The following is a 19,598-nucleotide window of genomic DNA, read 5'->3' on the forward strand; positions in this document are numbered from 1 at the left end:
TACTGGTTTGATCTTGCCTCCCAGTTTTGCCCTGACCCTCCTTTCTCCCTGCCATTATAGCCCACGCTCCCTCTTGTTTCCGACCCATCTCCCAGGTCTTCATGTTCCCCACTTACCTGTGGGCTTTGCTCACCTGTCCCTGTTGAACCTAGTTTAAAGCCCTCCTCACTAGGTTAGGGCTTTAAACTAGGTTCGACGGGGACAGGTGAGCAAAGCCCCGTCCTTGACTCGCTGCTGGCCTGGCCGGGGTATTGATTCTCCCTGGTCCCTGACTCCCTGCTGGCCTAGCCAGGGTATCGATATTCCCCGGTCCCTGACTCCCTGATGGCCTGGATGAGGTATCGATACTCCCCGGTCCCTGAGTCCTGGCTTGCCTGGCTGGGGTATCAATACGCCCTGCTGGCCTGGTCGGGGCACATCTCTTCCCTCGTTGCTGATGTTCAAATTCCCGTTGTCTGAGGCTGGCACCGTGATGGCGACTCTGTCTCGCACAGATGCTGTGAAGGCCTCTCCTTGCTGCCCCTGCCGCCAGGAGCCCTCTGTGGCCGTGGTCAGTGTGAAGTGAGCTCTGAGTGTTCCCCTCCCGCTGGTCCTGGAGCCCTGACACCCAGCCTGGCCTGAGCACGTGGACGTTTTCCCATGAGCTCTGCTGAGCCTGTCTTGTGCAGACAGCAGCCTGGGAGCTAGGCTGGGTCCTGCCCCCTCCATATCCCCTGCCCTGTCCCCTTCCCCACGCCCTGCTGCAGTCCCAGCTCCCTGGTAGCTTTTCCTGCTGCGCTGCACTGACGTCAGTGCCAAGCCAGGCCTGTATCCTGGGAGAAATCAGTCCATGGTGACTGGTTGCCATGGAAATACACCTTGTTGCAAGCTACAAGTCCAGAATCACTTCCTAGGAAGCCACTGGCTATGAGCCACTGGGGCTGGGTCTAGGGCTGCTGCCAGGGAGGCAGGGGGCAGCTGGCAGTGCCAGGTAAGACTATGCAAAGCCTGCACTTCTCCCAGGTGGTGCTGGGACTGTGCCCAGGGACCATATGTGACAGGACTCGGGTGGCAGGAGCTGCATTGGCTCCTACGTCCCTGGCTGTGGGAAATGCATCCCCAGCTGCTGCAGTTCCTCTTCCTTGCTCCTGCTGGGATCTGACCAGCAGCCGGGATGGTGCTTGCGGAGCATGTGCCAGAAGTCGCTCTCCCACGCCTGGCACCTGTTGCAGGAGTGTTTGCAGAGGCCCAGAACTGCATGTAGCTCATAGGGTCAGTCTACGCTCCACACTAAGCCCCGGCTCTGACTCACGTTTGAGCCCAACCCCCTCTTCTGTCCATGCACAAGCCAGTCTGACTTGGGTCAGCAAGGACTCGACCCGGGTCCTGGGGGGGTGGGTCAGAGCCTGAACCCTGCTGAGTTCCGGGGCTAAGCTGTGGCTCCAGGTCCAGCAATGGCAAACCCCACCCATAGATCCCTGCATGGTAGGTGCAGGTCTCAGGGGAGGGAGGTTTAACTCTCTGGGCTGGTCTCCCCAGTGTCTCTGCTCGAGGTGGGTGCCTCCATTTCCTACCATTCTAGAACGGCCCATCATCGGCTCAGGACTCCTGGTCCTTCCCTCTGGATGAGCAGGCCCCATGGGGGTTAGCAAGTCCAGCAGCTGCTGCCAGGTTCCAAGCCACGTGCGGCCCCCCGTGCTCCTGTATTTAGGGTGAAGAGCAGGAGGCGCAGCCCCATCCTGCGTCAGGGCTAGCGTTGCTTCTCCTCCCCTCTCCTGCGGAATGGCAGGCGCTTTCGGCAGGGGCGTGTGGCGCGCACTTCCCTGGTCCCAGCATGTGGCTAATTGCCAGGGCGGCTGTAGGGCTTTAATGACTGAAACATTCGAAACCAATATCGATTATCTTGCTTTTATTTTCCCTCTTGTCACTCACGATTGCTCTCCCGCACGCAGCAGATTTACTTGTTTTCCTAATGGTGTTGATAAAATGATGACAACGTGCTGTGCATTTTACCCAGCTGCTCCCTCCCGAGATCTCCCAGCTGGCACAAATGCTGCTCGCTTCTCCCTCTCTGTTACATACTTCACCCAGAACCTGCACTTCCTGACAGCAATGCTGCCCTGCAACGCTTTCCTAAAGCTCTGGGAGTTTTCCAAGCTGTAGCTGTGGGCCCAGTCTGGCCCCTGCAGTCCTGCCACGGGGAAATCCATTCCAGGGCATGGCCTAGCAGGAACCAAGAAAATATTTATCCCAAATGATTAAATGTAGTCTGCAAAGTTACAGGAGCAGCCAGCTGTACTCAGTTGAACAGCGTAATGCAATCAATACTCTCCTTCAGCACCTCGCACAACTTCCTGCTGGGGAGGAGGAGTCAGGTGTGCGAGAGAGTGAATGTACATGTGTAGTGGGAGAATGTGTGTAGGTGTATATACAGTATGAGCATGTGTATCTATATATGTGTAGTGGGAGAATGTGTGTATATAGAGTGTGAGTGCATACATAGATAGATATGCATGTAACGGAGGACAATGTGTATCCTGACAGTATGTGTGTGGAATATATAGATACACACTGTGTGTAGAGTGTTAGAACATATGTGCATATTTAGTGTGTGTAGTGGGATAATGTGTGTGTATAAAATATACATGTATCTACACACCTCTGGGCCTAAAAACACACTAGCACCACGATGGAATTACAGAGGTCAGAGGTGGTCAAGGCCTAGTGAAAACAACGAGGAGTCCGGTGGCACCTTAAAGACTCACAGATTTATTTGGGCATAAGCTTTCGTAGGAAAAAAAGAAAAACTTCTTTAGATGCATGGAGTGAAAATTACAGATGCAGGCATAAATATGCTGATCAAATTGGCCCTGTCAGCACTGGTTCTCCACTTGTGTAACACCCTTCTCTTCATGTGTCAGTATAAATATGCCTGCGTCTGTAATTTTCACTCCATGCATCTCAAGAAGTGGGGTTTTTACCCACAAAAGCTTACGCCAAAATAAATCTGTTAGTCTTTAAGGTGCCACCAGACTCCTTGTTGTTTTTGTGGATACAGACTAACGCGACAACCCCTCTGATACTTAAGGCTTAGTGATTATTCCTCAGTGTCCAAGGCAGGTTCTTCCTGCTCCAGTACTTTGTCTAGTCTGGTGCTACTCGAGCAAAAGGGTTTCAATCATCCCGGTAAAGAGATGATGTTCCGGAAGGACACCAGGAAGAACTGCCTGAGTGTAACATCACCCTACATGCTGACTGTGCACCGAGGGTCGCTTTCCCCGTGAACACCAATTGTATTTTCCCCAAAGGACTCGCTGGTGCTGTTGTTTCTTGCACCCCCCCCATACTATTTCACAGTCATCTGATGTTTGCAACACCTCCCGGCTGAGTGTCATTGGCAAGCGCAATCTACACGCTCTTTACCCATTCTTGCAAATCGTTCGCACATGCTCTATGTACTGCAGCCAATGATGGTAAAAGAATATTAAGGTTGCAAAAAGCCCAGGCAAACTTAATTCAGCCCCCTGGTGTCTGCTTGCTGTGAAACAGTCTTGAATTACATGATCACATACATTGTTTTTCACTGCCTAGTTCAATATTTATTTTGATCCCCTCATTCACTGTTTGACCCCAGATCTTATTCACCACACGCCATCCAGCCCCTGCACTGAATACAAAATGGTTAATTTCCTCAGCGGTGTTTCTAAGGTGCTTTCACTATAGTATCCGAACACTTCACAAACATTAATGAATTTATCTTAACCACCCTCCTCTGTCGGGGTTACTGTGATTCCCAGCTTACAGACGAGGAGCAGAGAGACAGAGTTTAAGGCCAACTGTCCACTACTGTTGGATGCCCAGCTTGAAGCAGCGAGGGCCTGACTGAGTATTTAGCAGTTCCGTAACACTTGATACGTTCAAGGCACAGCTCCAATCAGCTTCGTTTGCAGTTGTGAGCACGCTGCAGTTCTGCACATAAGAGCCCAGTCTCAAGTCTGAAGAAGAGGCTCACGCAATTAGTGATTTGTGAAAAGGCTGGATTACGTGATTTGCCCAGAATTACACAGGCAAAGGCAGGGATAGAATCCACTTCTCCAAGGTGACATTCAGCTGCCTTAACCAGGAGCCATCCTTTCTCATCCTTCCGTTCCCCCTCTCTGTCACTAGCCACCTTCCAATTTCTGTGACAAACAAACCAGCCATCCTGCGGACAACGGCCTCAGTCACTATACAACCATGATTCATCCCTGAGCAGATCTATCCCATCCACTGAGGGAGGGAGGGCTCCAGTGGAGAAAATAATGTGTGATCATATAATGACAGACTGTGTCAAAATAATGGAGTGTCTAATACAGGACTCAGTAAAGAACTAAAGGACAATAATATAATGAATGCCAATCAAGATGGGTTTATGGAAAATGGAGCCTATCAAACTAACTTGATGTCTGGTTATTACATGGGGGGAGGTCATGAGCTGTCAGCCACCACCCCAAACCCCCTGCTTTGCCTCCAGCATTTATAAGGGTGTTAAATATATAAAAAATTGTTTTTCATGTATAAGGAGGGGTCGCACTCAGAGGCTTGGTATGTAAAAGGGGTCACTGGTAGGAAAATCTAAGAATCCCCGCCTTATAGCCCCCGAGAGCTCAGTCTAAACAAAAAGAAGGTTAAGGGGTGACTTGATTATGGTCTGCAAGTATCTACATGGGGAACAAAGACTTAATAATTGGCTCGTCAAGCTAGCAGAAAAAGGAACAACAGGAGCCAATAGCTGGAAGTTGAAGCTAGACAAAGTCAGACTGGAAATAAGCCCTAATTTTTTAATGGTGAGAGTAATTAACCATTGGAACAACCAACCAAGGGCCGTGGCAGATTTTCCATTCCTGGCAATTGTTGAATCACTGTTGGATGTTTTTCTAAAAGATCTTCTCTAGGAATTATTTTGGGACAGTTCCCTGGCCTGTGTGATACAGGGGGCCGGACTGGATGATCACAAAGGTCTCTTCTGGCCTTGCAGTCTACTAATCTATAACAAGATCCAGTGGCTGGAAGTCAAAGGTAGGCAAATTCTGTCTGGAATTAAGGTACAAATGTATAACAGTGAGTGTGATTGACCATCGGTACAATTTACCCTGGGACATGGGGGACTCCATCACTGGGAATTTTAAAACTGGCTGTTTTTCTCAGATACACACTAATTCAAACAGGAATTAATTCAGGGAAGTCCTGTGGTCTGTGTTACACAGGATGCCAGACTGGATGATTATAATGGTCTCTTCTGGCCTTCTGCTCTGTGAATCGGGGAATAATGCATACGCACAAGAGAGGGGCAAATTAAGGTTGCACAGGTAACCTAAATACTAACATTTCCTAGCTTCTGAGTGCTTGTCTTCACAACCTTAGTCTTTGAACATTTGAAACATAATTTTATAACATAAAAAGCGAGCAAACAAACAAAACCCCACCACCGAAGCTGAAGAAGAAGAAAAAAAAAATTCCATCACGTGGAAACATACTGACCCCAATTGGACACATCAGCAGGGTTCAGACCTTTAGATCCACAGCACAGACTGTGATGACTTATGCTTACAGAGTAACTGGTCGCAGTAGTAGGCTGTTATCCTCTGTCTACTGGAGACGGGATGAGACGCTTTGCTGGTGGGTTTCAGACAGCAAAGGAGGCTCAAGACTCCTGCTTTCATTCCAGAGTTGTGACGGTGCTGCCCGTGGGAGCCAGCTGAGGTCACTCAATCAGGGTGAACTGCAAACAAAACAAGGCAGACAAATTCCAAACGCTGGTGGTTATACCATTACTTAGATTTACCCACCACCACAAAACAGCTTCATAGTACCTCACTGGTTACTTAGAAGTTTAAACCACGCAGTTCCCTTAAAGTGCCCAGCCTCAGGCCTCCGTCCAGACACACCTGTCAAACATATGATCATGATTCCTGAAAATCTTATCTCATCATATAAAAGAAAAAGGTTCTTCCAGTCCCAAAGGATCAGCCACGTACTCAGGTTCAATTATAACTTAGATCTTACCCACAATACACGCTACAGCCAATTCTACTTAACTAAACTAAAATTTATTAGAAAAGAAAAGAGAGTGTTGGTTAAAAGATCCTTGTATATACAGACTTGAATTTAATTCTTGAGGTTCAAATACATGGCAGAGATGAGCTTGTAGTAGCCAAAAGTCCTTTTAGGAATAGTCCATAGGTTATAGTCCAATGTCCATATGCAGGGTGACTCCAGTGAATGACTGGGGATCTCAATCCTTGTGGCTTAAGGTTTCCCCCTCTTGAAACCCAAAGCAGATCTGAGATGAAGAAGGATCGTGTCCCAGGCTTCTTATACATTTCCAGCAGCCTTTCGGCCTGAGAAAACAATAGGCTTAACTCCTCCCAAACATCCTGGCAATTAGCACAGAGTTATTTATCCATTAAACAGTTCAGATACAGGTTACCACAACCTTCAAAGAGACACATAGACAATAAGACTATTTCACTCAAGTATCATCTTAAATGCTAATATTCCTTTTTTGATCTTTGAATTAAAACTATAGCAATAGACAAGACTTGTTTGCTTACATTACAAGACCTGAGCAAACACCTTCCCTTCTACCTCTAACAATGCAGACTTGCATTTCAAAGCTCTGTTCATTTACATATCTTGCTAACTAGTTTTTAAGGTTCACCCATGGGTCAGGTTAGTTAATTAACTCTTTCTGGTCCTGTCATCTTTCAATGAGATATTATGTTATACTCATAACGTCACAAGAGTCTATAGGGGAGTGTTCGTTAGTGCTTATAGACCCTTCTGACCCATGCCCCGAGCCTCTCCCTTTCCCCTCTGCTCCTATCAAACCCTCCAGCTCCTGCAACCCCCTCCCTCATCCCCATCTGTTTTTCATCCCGCTGTATTCCACTGCGGCTGCTTCCTCCTCCATCTCCTCTCTGCCAGCTGGGGGAGCACTGAGAGCATAGGACAGACAACCTCCCTGCTCTCAGTTTAAAAATATATATATACACCTATCTCAGAGAGCTGGAAAGGACCCTGAAAGGTCATTGAGTCCAGTCCCCTGCCTTCACTAGTAGAACCAAGTACTGATTTTGCTCCAGGTCCTTAGGTGGCCCCTTGAAGGATTGAACTTACAACCCTGGGTTTAGGAGGCCAATGTTCAAACCACTGAGCGAGCCTTCCTCCCCCAACAGTGCTCCCTGGCAGGAGGAAGGAATGGGAGGGAAAGTTTTGCTCAGGCCCTGCAGTGCAGCCCCTGGCTGGAGCATGCTCAGTTGCTCTGTGGGGCTGGGGCATGCATGGTCTGTCGTACACTAGAACCTCCGAGTTACGAACACATTGGGAATGGAGGTTGTTCGTAGCTCTGAAATGCTTGTAACTGAATGAAATGTTCTGGTGGTTCATTCAGAAGTTTACAGGTGAACATTGACTTAATGTAGCTTTGAAACTTCACTGCGCAGAAGAAAAATCCTGCTTTCTCCTTGGGTTTTTTTAGTAGTTTACGTTTAATCCAGGGTAGTAACACTGCACTTAACGTCCTCTTGCTTAACATCGTTTCAATCCTACATCCCTGCTCAATTATAGAAGATGCTCTATTTAAAGTTGGGCAATGCTTTGCTATAACATCGTTTGGCTGTCTGCTTTGTGCACAGCTGGCAGCCCCCCTATCAGCCCTTCTGTATCCCCCCCACAGCACCTCCTGCCCACCGGCAGATCCCGCAGATCAGCACCTTCCCCCTCCTCCCCCCATGGCAATCAGCTGGCTTGCAGCGTTCAGGAGGGAGAGGGAAAGAGCGAGGACTCAGCGCAGGCTCCCTCTCCCTCCCCTGTCTCTTGAACGCCGCAAATCAACTGATTGCCGTGGGCACAGAGGTGAAAGTAAGCTGGTACAGGCCGGTACGGCGTACTGGCAAGTAGCCAGTACGCCGTGCCAGACCGCACCGGCTTTCGCTGCAGGGATTTAAAGGGCTCTGGGCTGCCCACTGCAGCTGGCAACCCAGAGCCCTTTAAACCCCCCGCCCACAGCTCCGGCAGCCGGGCTGGGGCCGGATTTAAAGGGCTATGGGCTGCCGCGGCTGCAATCAGCCCAGAGCCCTATAAACTCCCCACCCCGCAGCTCCAGCGGCCAGGCTGGGGCCGGTTAAAGGGCTCTGGGGTGCCGCGGCTGCGGTCAGCCCAGAGCCCTTTAAACTCCCTGCCTCCACCGCTGAGATTTATAGGGCTCAGAGCTCCCCGCTGCTGCGGGCAGCCCAGAGCCCTTTGAATCTCGGCCATGGCTCTGGCGGCAGGGCTGGGGCCAGGATTTAAAGGGCTTGGGGCTCCCCTCAGCGGCAGGAGCTCTTGGCCCTTTAAATCCCTGCCCGAGCCCCGCAAAGCTCGTGATTCTCGTGGTGGCCGGAGCCCCGGGCCTGTAATTTGCCCCTGAGCTCCGGGAGCCTCCCAGCCACCTCTTCAGCTGGGAGTCCCTGGTTGATTTAAAGGCCCTGGGTCTCCCAGCCACAGCTGGTGCCTCAGTGCCTTTAAATCTTGAGATGCCACGCCCCTTCTGGAAGAGGCCACGCCCCCCTCAGGACTCCAGCAGTACGGGTAAGTCCTGTAAGTTACTTTCACCCCTGCATGGGCAGGAGGCAGGGAAGAAGCGAGGACGTGGTGTGCGGAGTAGAGGTGAGGGAGCAGAGGCAGGTTAAGGGTGAGGGCTTGGGGGAAGGGGCAGAGTGGATGGGCTGAGGGTTGAGCCCCTGGACCCTGGTGCTTGCAGAATAAGGGAAGCAGCCCCTGCTGCTGTGCAACGTGCTTCTCTTAGCCTACAGCACCTTCAGCATCCTTACCTGCCTCACTGTCTCCAGTGCCAGTGGGCTGTGCCTGTGTGGGAGGAGGGCGGGGGCATCTCCCAACTATAGTACTGGACTGTAAGGCAAAAACAATCTTCCCTGGAACCTGACCCCCCATTTACATTCATTCTTATGGGGAAATTGGATTCGTTTAACATAGTTTCACTTAAAGTCACATTTTTCAGGAACAGAACTACAATGTTAAGTGAGGAGTTACTGTACTGTACTGAATTGCTTTTGTTTTTGTCTCTGCTGCTTCCTGATTGTGTTCCAAATGTGGTGTGTGTGGTTGACTGGTGTTTGTGTCTCTGAGGTTCTGCTGTACTTAGGAGCTGTGAGGGGATAGAGCATGCTCAGTGCAGATAGTCTCTTCAGAGAATTTAGTTGCCAAACTAACAAGTCTCTACTGAGCATGTATGCACAGATTTGTTCAGAGATATATAACTTGGTCAAATTTGGGTGGTTTTGCCTGGAAACAGAAAAAGCACATCTCTGACGCCAGTGTGATGCCCCCGCCAAATGTTGTGACCGCCCTGCTCCAAAGGATGGGGGTGCTGGAGCATCTAAAGAAAACAATTTGTAAGAATTTTTTTAGCAAATAGAAAACAACATATTTTTTCCCTAACCTTGCTCTTAGAAATAGCTGAATCATTTTAGCTGAACATTTAAAATATATAAATATATTCAGCCTGAGGCAGGCACCTGGCATGGAAAATTTCAGCCCAAACAGTTAAAGTTTGGCAAGTTATAATCATCTGAAAACAGGGACCTACAATGATAACTGTCAGGTAAACTGAAGTATACACATCACTTCAGCTCCACCTGTAATATATAGTATAGATTTTTAAAGGCAAAATGACATTTAGGTACATAGTTCCTACAGAATGTCAATGAGTCTCAAGCCATCAGTCTTTCTGGCCTCCATTGCCACTGCAAATATTTGAGCACCTATCAGGACGCTCTGAATAATCTCTTGCCTACGTGGGTTGGGCCATGTTCAAGCCAATCTGTCTGAATGTTTCAAGTGAGATTTCAGGCTGTACCGAACATTTTGGGAGAATGGGGTGTGTCTTTCCAGCCCCCTGCTACGTTTCCCTTGGGTGCCTTTAAACTGTAACTGATAAAGTGCAGTGGGGCAGGAGACAGAGAGAGGGTCCCCGTCCTGGACTCAGGGTGGAGGAAGGGGGTTAAGTGAGTCAGGGAGTGTTGATTGATGGCTCTATCCCTCTCTCTCCATATGGGGTCTCTGTCTCAAGGGATAGCAAAGGGCAGGTGTCCAGAGTGCTGGAGTCCAGAGTGCTGGGGTGGGGACTTACCTACTTCTCTTCTGTGTTGAAGGTAAATGTTGAAGACACTGTCGAAATGTTACCCAAGTCCCGGCGAGCGCTCACAATCCAGGAGATCGCTGCCCTCGCCCGGTCCTCCCTGCACGGTAATACCAGGGGGCCTCGTGTGCGTGTCTCAGAGGGGTCTGCCCTTGGGGGGTATCCTACTAGGAGAAGGGAGTTTCATGGGATTTGGAGTTGGGGTGGGGATGTCTCATTGGGGTTTGTGTCACCTGTGGGATGAGCTTATGGGGACAGAGGGTGTCTCATGGGGGGGTTCCCCAGGGATATCTCATTGAGGGGTGAGGTTGTCCCATTGGGGGTGACATGGGGTGTCCCAATGGGTGGGTGCTGGGCTTATATAGCACCCTCTCCTGGAACCCTGCCTGCTGCAGTCCCTGATGCTGTCCGGTGTGTTCAGGTATCTCGCAGGTGGTGAAGGACCATGTCACCAAGCCCACGGCCATGGCGCAGGGCAGGGTAGCGCATCTCATCGAGTGGAAAGGCTGGTGCAAGCCCACGGACTCCCCAGTGGCTCTGGAGAGCACCTTCAACTCCTACTCGGACCTGAGCGAAGGGGAGCAGGAGGCCAGATTCGCAGCAGGTGGGAGTGGTGCGAGGGGCCTGGGCGCATGGACCCCTTGCTCACTTGCGAGGGTGATGGGGGTGGGGGACTCCCCACCCTGTTAGAGAAATGGCAGGAGGCTTATTGCCAGGCCTGTCACAGAAATGGGGCCCTGCCCCACAGAGCTCCCCAGGGGGACCCAACAGAGAAATGAGGGGAAGGAGAAATGAGGACTAAGCCCCCACTCTTTGTTTGGGCAGAGGGGGGTTAACACCGCCCCCCATTGGGTGAGAGGGAGGAGTTACCCTTCATTGGGGCGTTGTGAAGCACCCCTGTGTGCTCCCCTTCCCCTGCAGAACCTGGGGGTGGTGGGGCTGAGGTCTGAACAGCACCCCTTAGCCCCCGGCTGGGCATGGCTCGCTCCCCTGCTGTGGCAGAGAGGGGCACGCCCTTCCCACCGGCTCCGCCTTCACGGCCGTTCGGTGCCTCTCCCCTGCTGGTGCCCGTCCCTGCTGCTCAGACTTGTGTCCTGGTCGGCCGGGGAACAGTGGACAGCAGGGCGGTGCTGTCGTGTAGGGCACCCCCTCTGCCCGCTGTGGAGGTTCACCCTGACGCCTCAGTGAGGGCTCCACATGTGCTGTTGGGATGGCCACAGCAAGGCAACATGGAGAGTGTGCCCCCCGCCCCGCTAGGGTCTGCAGACGGCACAGACAGAAGTCAAGGCGCTGTGCTGACCCCAGGCGCCTGTGTGGGCTTTGCCCAGCACTGTTTGCAAGTGGGTCTGTTTTGCTGCAGCCCGGAGGGGATCCGGCCTGCCGTGGAGAGAGGCGAGGAAGGGCCTGTGTCCTGGTTATCGCTCTCTGCTCTGGCATGGCCCGGCAGGGCCTGCCCTTGGAGATCCCTGCAGCACCAAGCTGGGAGCTGAGTCACTGAGCTGGTGGGAAGGAGGGAGCGGAGCCAGAGAGGGAATCATTAACCTGCCCCACCCCAGGCAGGCAGGGGGTGAACTCTTAGTGCCACCCGTCTCAGCTGACCGTCCCAGCCCTGCAGCACCACCCTGACCACTGCCCCGGGTCAGGCAAGCGCCTGCTTAGTGGAGCCCTGCCACGTGACTGTCACCGAGGCAGCCAGCCAGCCCCGCAGGCTGCAGAATTCACTGGCAGAAAGAGGGGGCGGGGGCACAAGGACATGCATGTTGCCAGATCTGATCAGCTCATTGTCTAGCACAGAATCTAAGCCTGCCCCGGCAGCAGGAGAAGCCAGTACCCTATGTCACGGAGTCACCGGGCAATGCTCTGGAACTGCTCCCCACTAAGCCAGTCAAGACTTTGGGGAGCCTCCTCTCCCTTGGAGCAGACTTGTTCAGGGCAAGAAGCTCACACGTCTTCACCTCCTGGGTCTCTCCTTGGAGCATCCAGCATCCTCTGCCCCTCCGGACGCTTCCCACAGCGGAGTCTGCCAGGCGACGGTCTCCGGGGGAAGCCAACAGGGTCCTGCACCCACTCGCAGTCAGAACGTGCTTCTCAGTCTGAGCCAGTAAACAGAGGTTTATTCGAGACGGCAAGGGTCTAAACAGAGCTTGAAGGTACAGCGAACTGTGGACCCCTCGGCCGGGTCTCATTCTGGGGGGCAGTGGAGCCAGACCCCACATCTTACCTCTCAGCCAGCTCAGACTACAACCCCTCCGCCCCTCCTCTCTGCTCAGCCCTTTCCCGGGCCAGGAGGTCACCTGACTCTTTGTCTCCGCACCTTCAGTGGCCTTTTGGCAGAGATGGGGCCAGGCCTTTCAGTTGCTAGGAGACAGAGGGTCAGGCATTTAGGTGCACTGGCCCTTTGCTCTGCCAGATACTTAAGAACTGCATAGGGGACACTGAGGCACCAACACAGTATTCAGAGAAAACATTAAGAACATTCCTAGTTCATCACACCCTATTGCTTTGCAGGGAGGGGAACCCCCTCACCTGGCTGGCAGCACACGGGTTTGCAGTGCAGTGCATCAGGATGTGCAGACGTGTCCATGGCGGAGTGCATCCTTTGCATTTATTAAGGGCCGCATCCTGGAGCTCTGCTAATCCCTGGGTTCTCAATCTGGGGGTCACAAACCAGTGTAAGGGAGACAGAGTTACCGTGCCCTTCCCACATTGCTGCTACGTGGCAGGCTGGCTGCCCAGATGGAAAAGGGAACCAATGCACGAGTTTCACAGACCTCAGATAGCCTGAGCTCCTAGTCGAATCCAGCCTCAATCCACTCAGTAACAAGCCAGGACCTCCATTCCACTGCAGCTGCTGATGGTGGGGGGGAGAGAAGCGTCCCTTCCCAACCCCCACTATCACCTTCCCTGCCCTGGCAGCCTGACGTTTGCTCACCCGTCCAATGATCCTCTCTAGAGAAATGTTCCTGGTGGCTATCAAATGATCTGGTCTCTTTAAAAGTCCAGGCACAGAGTCCGTCTGCACAGCCAGAGCTGAGCATGCTGCTGCCTTGTGCCGAGACACAGCCTAGATGGGGCTGGAGCTGCGTTCCAGCCCTTGCCTTCGCTGCTGTGAATCACCGCCTGCCTCATCCCCACCCACAGCACAAGCCTCGTCCCATCACCACCCTTCCACCTCCCAATGTGGTCTTTCCCTTGTCTCTCCCTAGCGCCTCCCACTGTGAGAGTCTTTCTATAAGGAGGTCTCTGGTCTTTAATGCAGCCCCTGGGGCTATGGGGAAGGCAGGCAGGCAGGTGAGATGCACAGGGCAGGGGGAGCAGGGGCTGAGGAAGCTGCTGGCTGTGGGGAGGAGGCTGCAGGAGTGGCACCCCCTCGGGATGGAGGCCATGGTGAATACCCCACGTGGGACAGGTGAAGGGTAGATTTTAACGAGCCCCTTGCTGCTGTGCAGGCTGCATAGCAATGAACAGCAGGCAGGGAGGCAAGTGGGGCTGGACTTGGCGGGGGGGGGGACCCTAAGTTGTAGAGAAAGACAAGTTCTGAAGGAAGTGCCATAAGTAGCCAGTGTGGGCCCCAAATCTTCCCCAGAGCCCTGGTGGCAGGACCAGGGCGGGAGGCTGAGCCAGCCCCCTCACTGGATTGAAGGCACATTCCTATAGTGGGCCCTGCTGGCTCCAGAGGTCACACATGACTGGGGAGGGGCACAGGGCTGCTGGAGGGAGCAGGGAGTCACCTTGCGGGCTGTGTGGGGGCTGCATAGGTGTCTTTAGCTACTGGGCAGTATCAGGAACTGGCTGCTGTTTGCGGATTCACCTAGAGCCCTGCATCTATGAGTCTGACCTGGCACACCAGCCCCTGAGCCTGGGTCTGACTCAGCACCCAAGACCCTGCTCCCCCAGCCGTCCTCACCCCCGCCAGCCCCACCACTGAGCCTAGCTGTTTCTCCTGGCAGTGGACTGGGCTTTGCATGAGGCCACTGAGGCAGCTCAGCCGCCCAGGCTTTCAGCTGCATTACCTGGGTGGTGGCAGAGCCTCGAGCCTGGCAGAAGCAGCAGAGTTAAGGCTGGTTCCCGGGAGAGCTGGAGCATCCAGCAAGGAGCTGCCCCCTCCCTAGCATCTGGGGGAAGGTGACGCACGGAGGCAGCTGCAGCCCGGAATTAACCAAGCAAGCTGCTCTTAACAACAGGGTTTGTTGTTCTCTGACAAGCAAAATTAAAAAAGAGCGGGCCTGATCCTGCATGGTGCTGAGCCCCCATTGACGCCGATGGGCCCGATCCTGAACTGAGCCCCACCGCAGCCCCCATTGACTCCAGTGGGCCCAATCCTGCACAGTGGTGAGCCTCTGCACCCCAGCCCCACTGACTGAGGTGGGCCTGATTGTGCAAAGCGCTGAGTCTCCACTGACTCCAGTAGGCCCAGCCCTGCCTGGTGCTGAGTCCCCACCACTGATGGCCACAATCCTGCATGGTGCTGAGCCCTCTCTGTCCCACTGATTCCACCAGGTCGGTCACCCTGTGAAGTGCTGTGTCCATTCAGCTCCCATTGGTTCCCCTGGACCCAGCTGCCCCCACTTGGGGTACAGTGTCAGGCCCCCAATGAGAACAGAGGGGTGCTCTGTCTTGCTCCCGGTCCTGCGGATTTGGCGTACCCGCCGCCGAATTGCCGCCGAATCCGCGGGACTGGTGGACCTCCTGCAGGTGCGCCGCCAAAGGCAGCCTGACTGCCGCCTCGCAGGGACCGGCAGGGCGCCTCCTGTGGCTTGCCGCCGCAGACACACGCTTGGAGCGCTGGTGCCTGGAGCCACTGTTGCTCTGAGCACAGGGCTGGGCCCAGGGGACTGTGTGACCCACGAGGATCTGGAGTCGCGACCTGAGGGATCAGAGCCTGCACAGGTTTCAGTAGACAGCGCAGAGCATGCCAGTGATGTAGGGTCCCCCTGCTCTGGGCCGTGTTGGTGACGGGGCTCCCCACACACCCCCTCTGGGATTGATGAGACAGTGATCAGGTGTCCAGCCTGGGCTGTGGCTAGGTGGCCATAGCATGTGGTGCTCAACCTTGGTTCTCCCGGTGCAGCAGTACCCAACCCGAGGGGTCCCTGTCCTGCATGCTGGGACGGGACACCCAGTTACTCTGCGCCTACGAGGGGCCGGTGTCAGCCCATTGGGCCCCTCCTGAGAGCTCATTGGTCTCCCTCCCTGCCTCCCCAGGTGTGGCCGAGCAATTTGCCATTGCTGAAGCCAAGCTGAAGGCCTGGTCCTCCGTGGACGGGGAAGACTCCAACGATGAATCCTACGATGAGGACTTTGGGACAAACACCAACAGCACCCAGCCAGCTGGTGAGCGAGCAGGAGGCATTGTCCACATCCATGGGCCCCCAGGGGCCCCCACCCACAGATTCTGGGGAGCAGGAGGGCCCATGCATGTCAGGCAATGGGGCAGGGGCTCCTCACCTGTGTCATGTGCCAGAGCAGAGCCTATCTCCATGCCCCTAGGAGAGAAGCTGAGAGGCTGGGGGGTCCCTGGGTGCCGAACTGGACTGAGTAGATCTGTGTGGGTTAGCGCCAGACACCGTGGGGCCAGCCCCTGGCCAGTCGGTAACTGAATAGAGATATCCCCTCTATAGAGGTGGGGAAACTGAGGCAGGGAGCCCAAGGCCTAGAGTCAGTGACAGAGTCAGGGATCGATCTCCACAACTCAGCTCCTGTGCCTTCACTCAGCCCCTAGCACCCGTTTCATACACACAGGATGACCCTGCTGTTTCCTAGGCCAGGGGCTCCCTGGGGTCTGCTGGGTCTGCGGTGACCAGAGCTGACTGCCTCACTCCCAGGGAGGGTGCACTGTACTGCTGGGGGCTCCAGCCCCTCTGTTCAGCGTGCTTGGTGCTGTGCAGGCGAGCAGGGGGGATGGCGCCAAGCTGCAGCGGACCGAGCGTGTCGTGGGTCATTCCCACTCTAATCTCCCTTGTGGCCTTGCGGAGGGCGGGTGTTCGTGAGCGGGAGCTGAAGGAAATGGAGAGCTGGGCTCACTGGGCTGGGTGGGCATTGGCCCATGGGGAGCGAGGAGAAAAGCATGCAGGTAAAGGGGCATGGAGCCAGGCTGTAAGTTGGCCATTGACTCCTCTCTGCCTTCTGCCCCACTGCCCGTGTCTACCAGGCACAGCACCTCAGCTCTCCCCTTCTTGTGAGCCTAGGGGACCAGCGCCTGCACAAGTCTCAGTGGGCAGTGCAGGCTGTGCCAATGCTCCCCCCCCAAAGGGTCTATGGGGGGCCAGCCTGAGAGGGACCCCAGGGCGCGTCCCCTACATCAGCCCCTGCCGCCCCCGTGGCAAACAAAAAGGAAGGAGAGGCCGATGCACGTGTCCTCTCCAGGCATGTAATCCGTGTCCTTCTGTGCAAACAAAGGTGCTTTCTCACAGTCATTAGATGCCCGCTAATCTTGGGCAATTTGCATTTCAAAAGCAGTCAGCAATAATCTGCCCACACTCCATCCAGAAAAGGGTCTAATTGCTCGTCTGTAATTAGAAGGAAAGTGGAAAAGCTGGCAGATGGGAGCCGGGGCCTGATTGGGTTTGTGGGTGTGGCACAGGGGACCGCGGGCATTGGTGCCATGGCACCCTCCCCTAGTCATGCTCTGAAACATGCCCCCAGCCCCTGGGAGTACTGACATGCTACATTCCCTGGGAGGGACCTGGCTGGCACTCAGCCCTCCCGGGAGCGGGGTTGGGACTCTGAGCCTCAACAGAAGGCAGCTTGTGGGGGAGGGGGCGACCCACTGATTCCTGCTTCAGCCCCGATGCCCAAACTCGGTGCAAAATTCATGTGTTAGAATCAAGGTTTAGAAGGATTTTTTTAATAAGTCCCTGGTAGGATTTTCAGGAGCAGGGAGGGTGAGAGGGTTGCATGGCTGGGGAGTGGGCCCTGCGAACACTGGCTGGAAAGGGGCCTCCCCACACACAGCTCTGCCAGCTGCCAGGATAGTCCCCCCAGTGCCTGTGGGGAGAGAGGGAGGCCAGGCCGGGACGGGGAAGTTGTGCTGCTGAAGCCAGTTCCCCTGTTGTGTGTTGCAGATGCTGCAGGCCAGCTGCCGCCCGGCTCCTTCCTGAAGGATCTCCTCCACAGCCACCTGTGCCAGCTCAGCGTCCGGCAGGGCTCCTGCGAGCCCGAGAGCGACTCCTCCCAGACCATCTCCCCGGAGACCCTGTGCTCCAGTTTGTGCAGCCTGGAGGACAGCCTGCTGCTCAAGGAGCTGGGCTCGCCGGGCGAACTGGCCGCCAAGCTGCTGGGCTCCCTGGCCGGAGGGGAGGAGATGCTCCTCTCCAAGCTGCCCCCTCAGACTGGAGAAAGTGCCTTCCGGAGCCTGGGACAGCTGGAGTGCCAGGACTCCATGTACTCCATGTCCTACACGGAGTCCTGCCTCTCGCCCACAGAGGACGACGGGCTGCCCTGCAAGGACTACCACACGGCGTGCAAGCTGCATGGGGACAACTGCAGGGTCAGGAGGAAAGTCTCCGACGTGGCCTCGTCAGGGGTGGTGTCACTGGATGAGGAAGAGGAGGAAGAGGCTGAAGAGCAGTGAACAGGCTTGGTCTGTGGCATGCTTCACCTGCCATCTCTGTCCCACTCCGTGACACCCCCCGTCCCCTCCAGGCCCCATTCCCAGAACCATCTGTTCTCCTTGTGGGCGAGTCCTGTCTGGGGATGATGTGAGCCTTAGCCGGGCAGGGGAGGATGGTGGAAGGAAAACCCAGCACCCCCACTGGTGGAGACTGTTCAAGCCTGAGGCCTCGCGGCCGGCCGCCGGCTGGATTTGCTTGCTGCGTCTCTCTCTCTCTCTCTCCCCTCGTCTGTTTTTTTGCATGAGAGTGTTTTGGGGAAAACAAAAAACCTTGAATTGGAGCTGACTGGACCTGACGCCATCTGGGACGGTTCTGAACATGTCCTGCACCCCACCTCCGAACCCCTGGGGAGGCACCTTTCGCTGTCCGGGTGGCATGGCTAGTGCTGTTATAGCAACACGTGTCTGTTCCTAATGAAGATTAACCATCCTGCCGTGGCCCCCAAGGCCCGGTGCCCAGGCACACTGTGCTGGGCTGCTCTGTACTTGACTTGGGAGGCCGTTTTTCAACCCTTTGGCACAAAACCAGCTCTTTGCTTTTCTCGTACTGGGTTTTATATCGTGAACCGACTCAAGGAGACGGCCGAGGGCAGAGCAGGTTTGTCGGGGCGGAGATGGATAGGATTTGCCATCTCTGCTGGGACTCCCCCCTAGTGGGGGAGGGTGGGACGAGGGGGCACGGGCTGAGCTGTGGGGAGTGCGAGAGCAGATCTTTTTCTATATTTTTGTATGTTGTCTCTGTGTGGCCCTGGCTGGGAATGTTGGGGGACGCTCCAGGGAGACGGGGGGCAGGGACTGGTACTAGCCCGACCTCGGCAATGAAGTATTAACTTAGCCATTGGACAGCTTGGCATCCAGAGAGCTGCCGCCCGGGACTGGACAGTGGGGAGAGCTCATGTTCCCTATGATGGAGTGAATCTGACTGATCCCAGGGATACTTTCTGCATGCACAGCCACGGGCACACACCTGCGCTCCCACACGTGTGCACACAAATGCATGGGCACACGCAGACCCCCTCATGCCTCCACTGTTCATGGCGTGCCATTGAGGGTGCCCAGCATTTTACAGCTCCCCATTCCCACCCCAGAGAGCTGACCCTCGGCTCCTGCCGCCAGGGCTGAGTTAGGGGCTGGATCCAAATGGGCTGTTTTCTGGGTTGGCTGTGGCTGAAATCTCCTGGGATTCCATGCAAAGCCTCACCCCCCGGCTTGGGCTCAAACCTAGCCCCCAAATCCAGCCCCGGCAGCCCTTCGGTCTAGCTCTGCGCACCACTGGGGCGCACACGCAGATCTGAGCGCACACTCGTACACGACAGGGCCAAGGGCCTGCAATGGGCCAGTGGGAAACAAAACCCAAATCCCAGCTGTGGTGAGTGCTCCAGGTCCCTGTCCCGCTTGCTGAAGTGGGAGCCCCATCCCCTCTGGCAGGGGGGCTCAGGCTGGCTCCAGGTGGCTGCAGCTTTTCACCTGACGGTTCAGGAATGCTGAAGCTGGAACCCAGAGGAAATGCAGGGGCCCGGCAGGGCCCGGGGGAATCTCAGCCTTGCCCTGCATTTGCATTTGCTGCCCTACATCAGACTGTAGCTCCAAGAAGCCAGCAGGCACCAGCCCCTGATGTTTCACCGGGGAGGGGGCGGGGGACTGTGCTGTGCTGGGCTGTGCTCCTTCACTCAGGCACTAAATGGTGACCCTGAGAGACCTCGGGCATCTGAGACCCCACACTATGCATCTGCCCACAGCCTGGGGAGAAAGGGCAGAGCCAGGTGGGGTGAGGGGGGACAACATGGCAGCCACTCCCAAACTGGGCTTGTTCATGGTTAAGGGATC

General features: G+C 54.8%; 1 protein-coding gene across 4 annotated transcripts in view; it reads left to right on the top strand.

The window, feature by feature from the left end:
- Positions 1-19,318, top strand: part of FAM131A (family with sequence similarity 131 member A) — a 48,394-nt gene extending 29,076 nt beyond the window's left edge. Inside the window, exons 1-5 of one of the 4 annotated variants that reach the window (XM_032803911.1) lie at positions 901-970; positions 10,173-10,266; positions 10,581-10,763; positions 15,365-15,493; positions 17,224-19,318. In XM_032803911.1, the coding sequence (XP_032659802.1) occupies positions 10,197-10,266; positions 10,581-10,763; positions 15,365-15,493; positions 17,224-17,732 (891 nt within the window). In that variant the 5' untranslated portion in view covers positions 901-970; positions 10,173-10,196 and the 3' untranslated portion in view covers positions 17,733-19,318. Of the gene's footprint in view, positions 1-900; positions 971-10,172; positions 10,267-10,580; positions 10,764-15,364; positions 15,494-17,223 lie in introns of those variants that run through there. The other 3 variants (XM_032803910.1, XM_032803908.1, XM_032803909.2) reach the window with 3 other exon arrangements.
- The last annotated feature ends 280 nt before the right edge of the window (positions 19,319-19,598 follow it).

This window comes from Chelonoidis abingdonii, chromosome 8, assembly GCF_003597395.2.
Source record: "Chelonoidis abingdonii isolate Lonesome George chromosome 8, CheloAbing_2.0, whole genome shotgun sequence".
NCBI lineage: Eukaryota > Metazoa > Chordata > Testudines > Testudinidae > Chelonoidis > Chelonoidis abingdonii.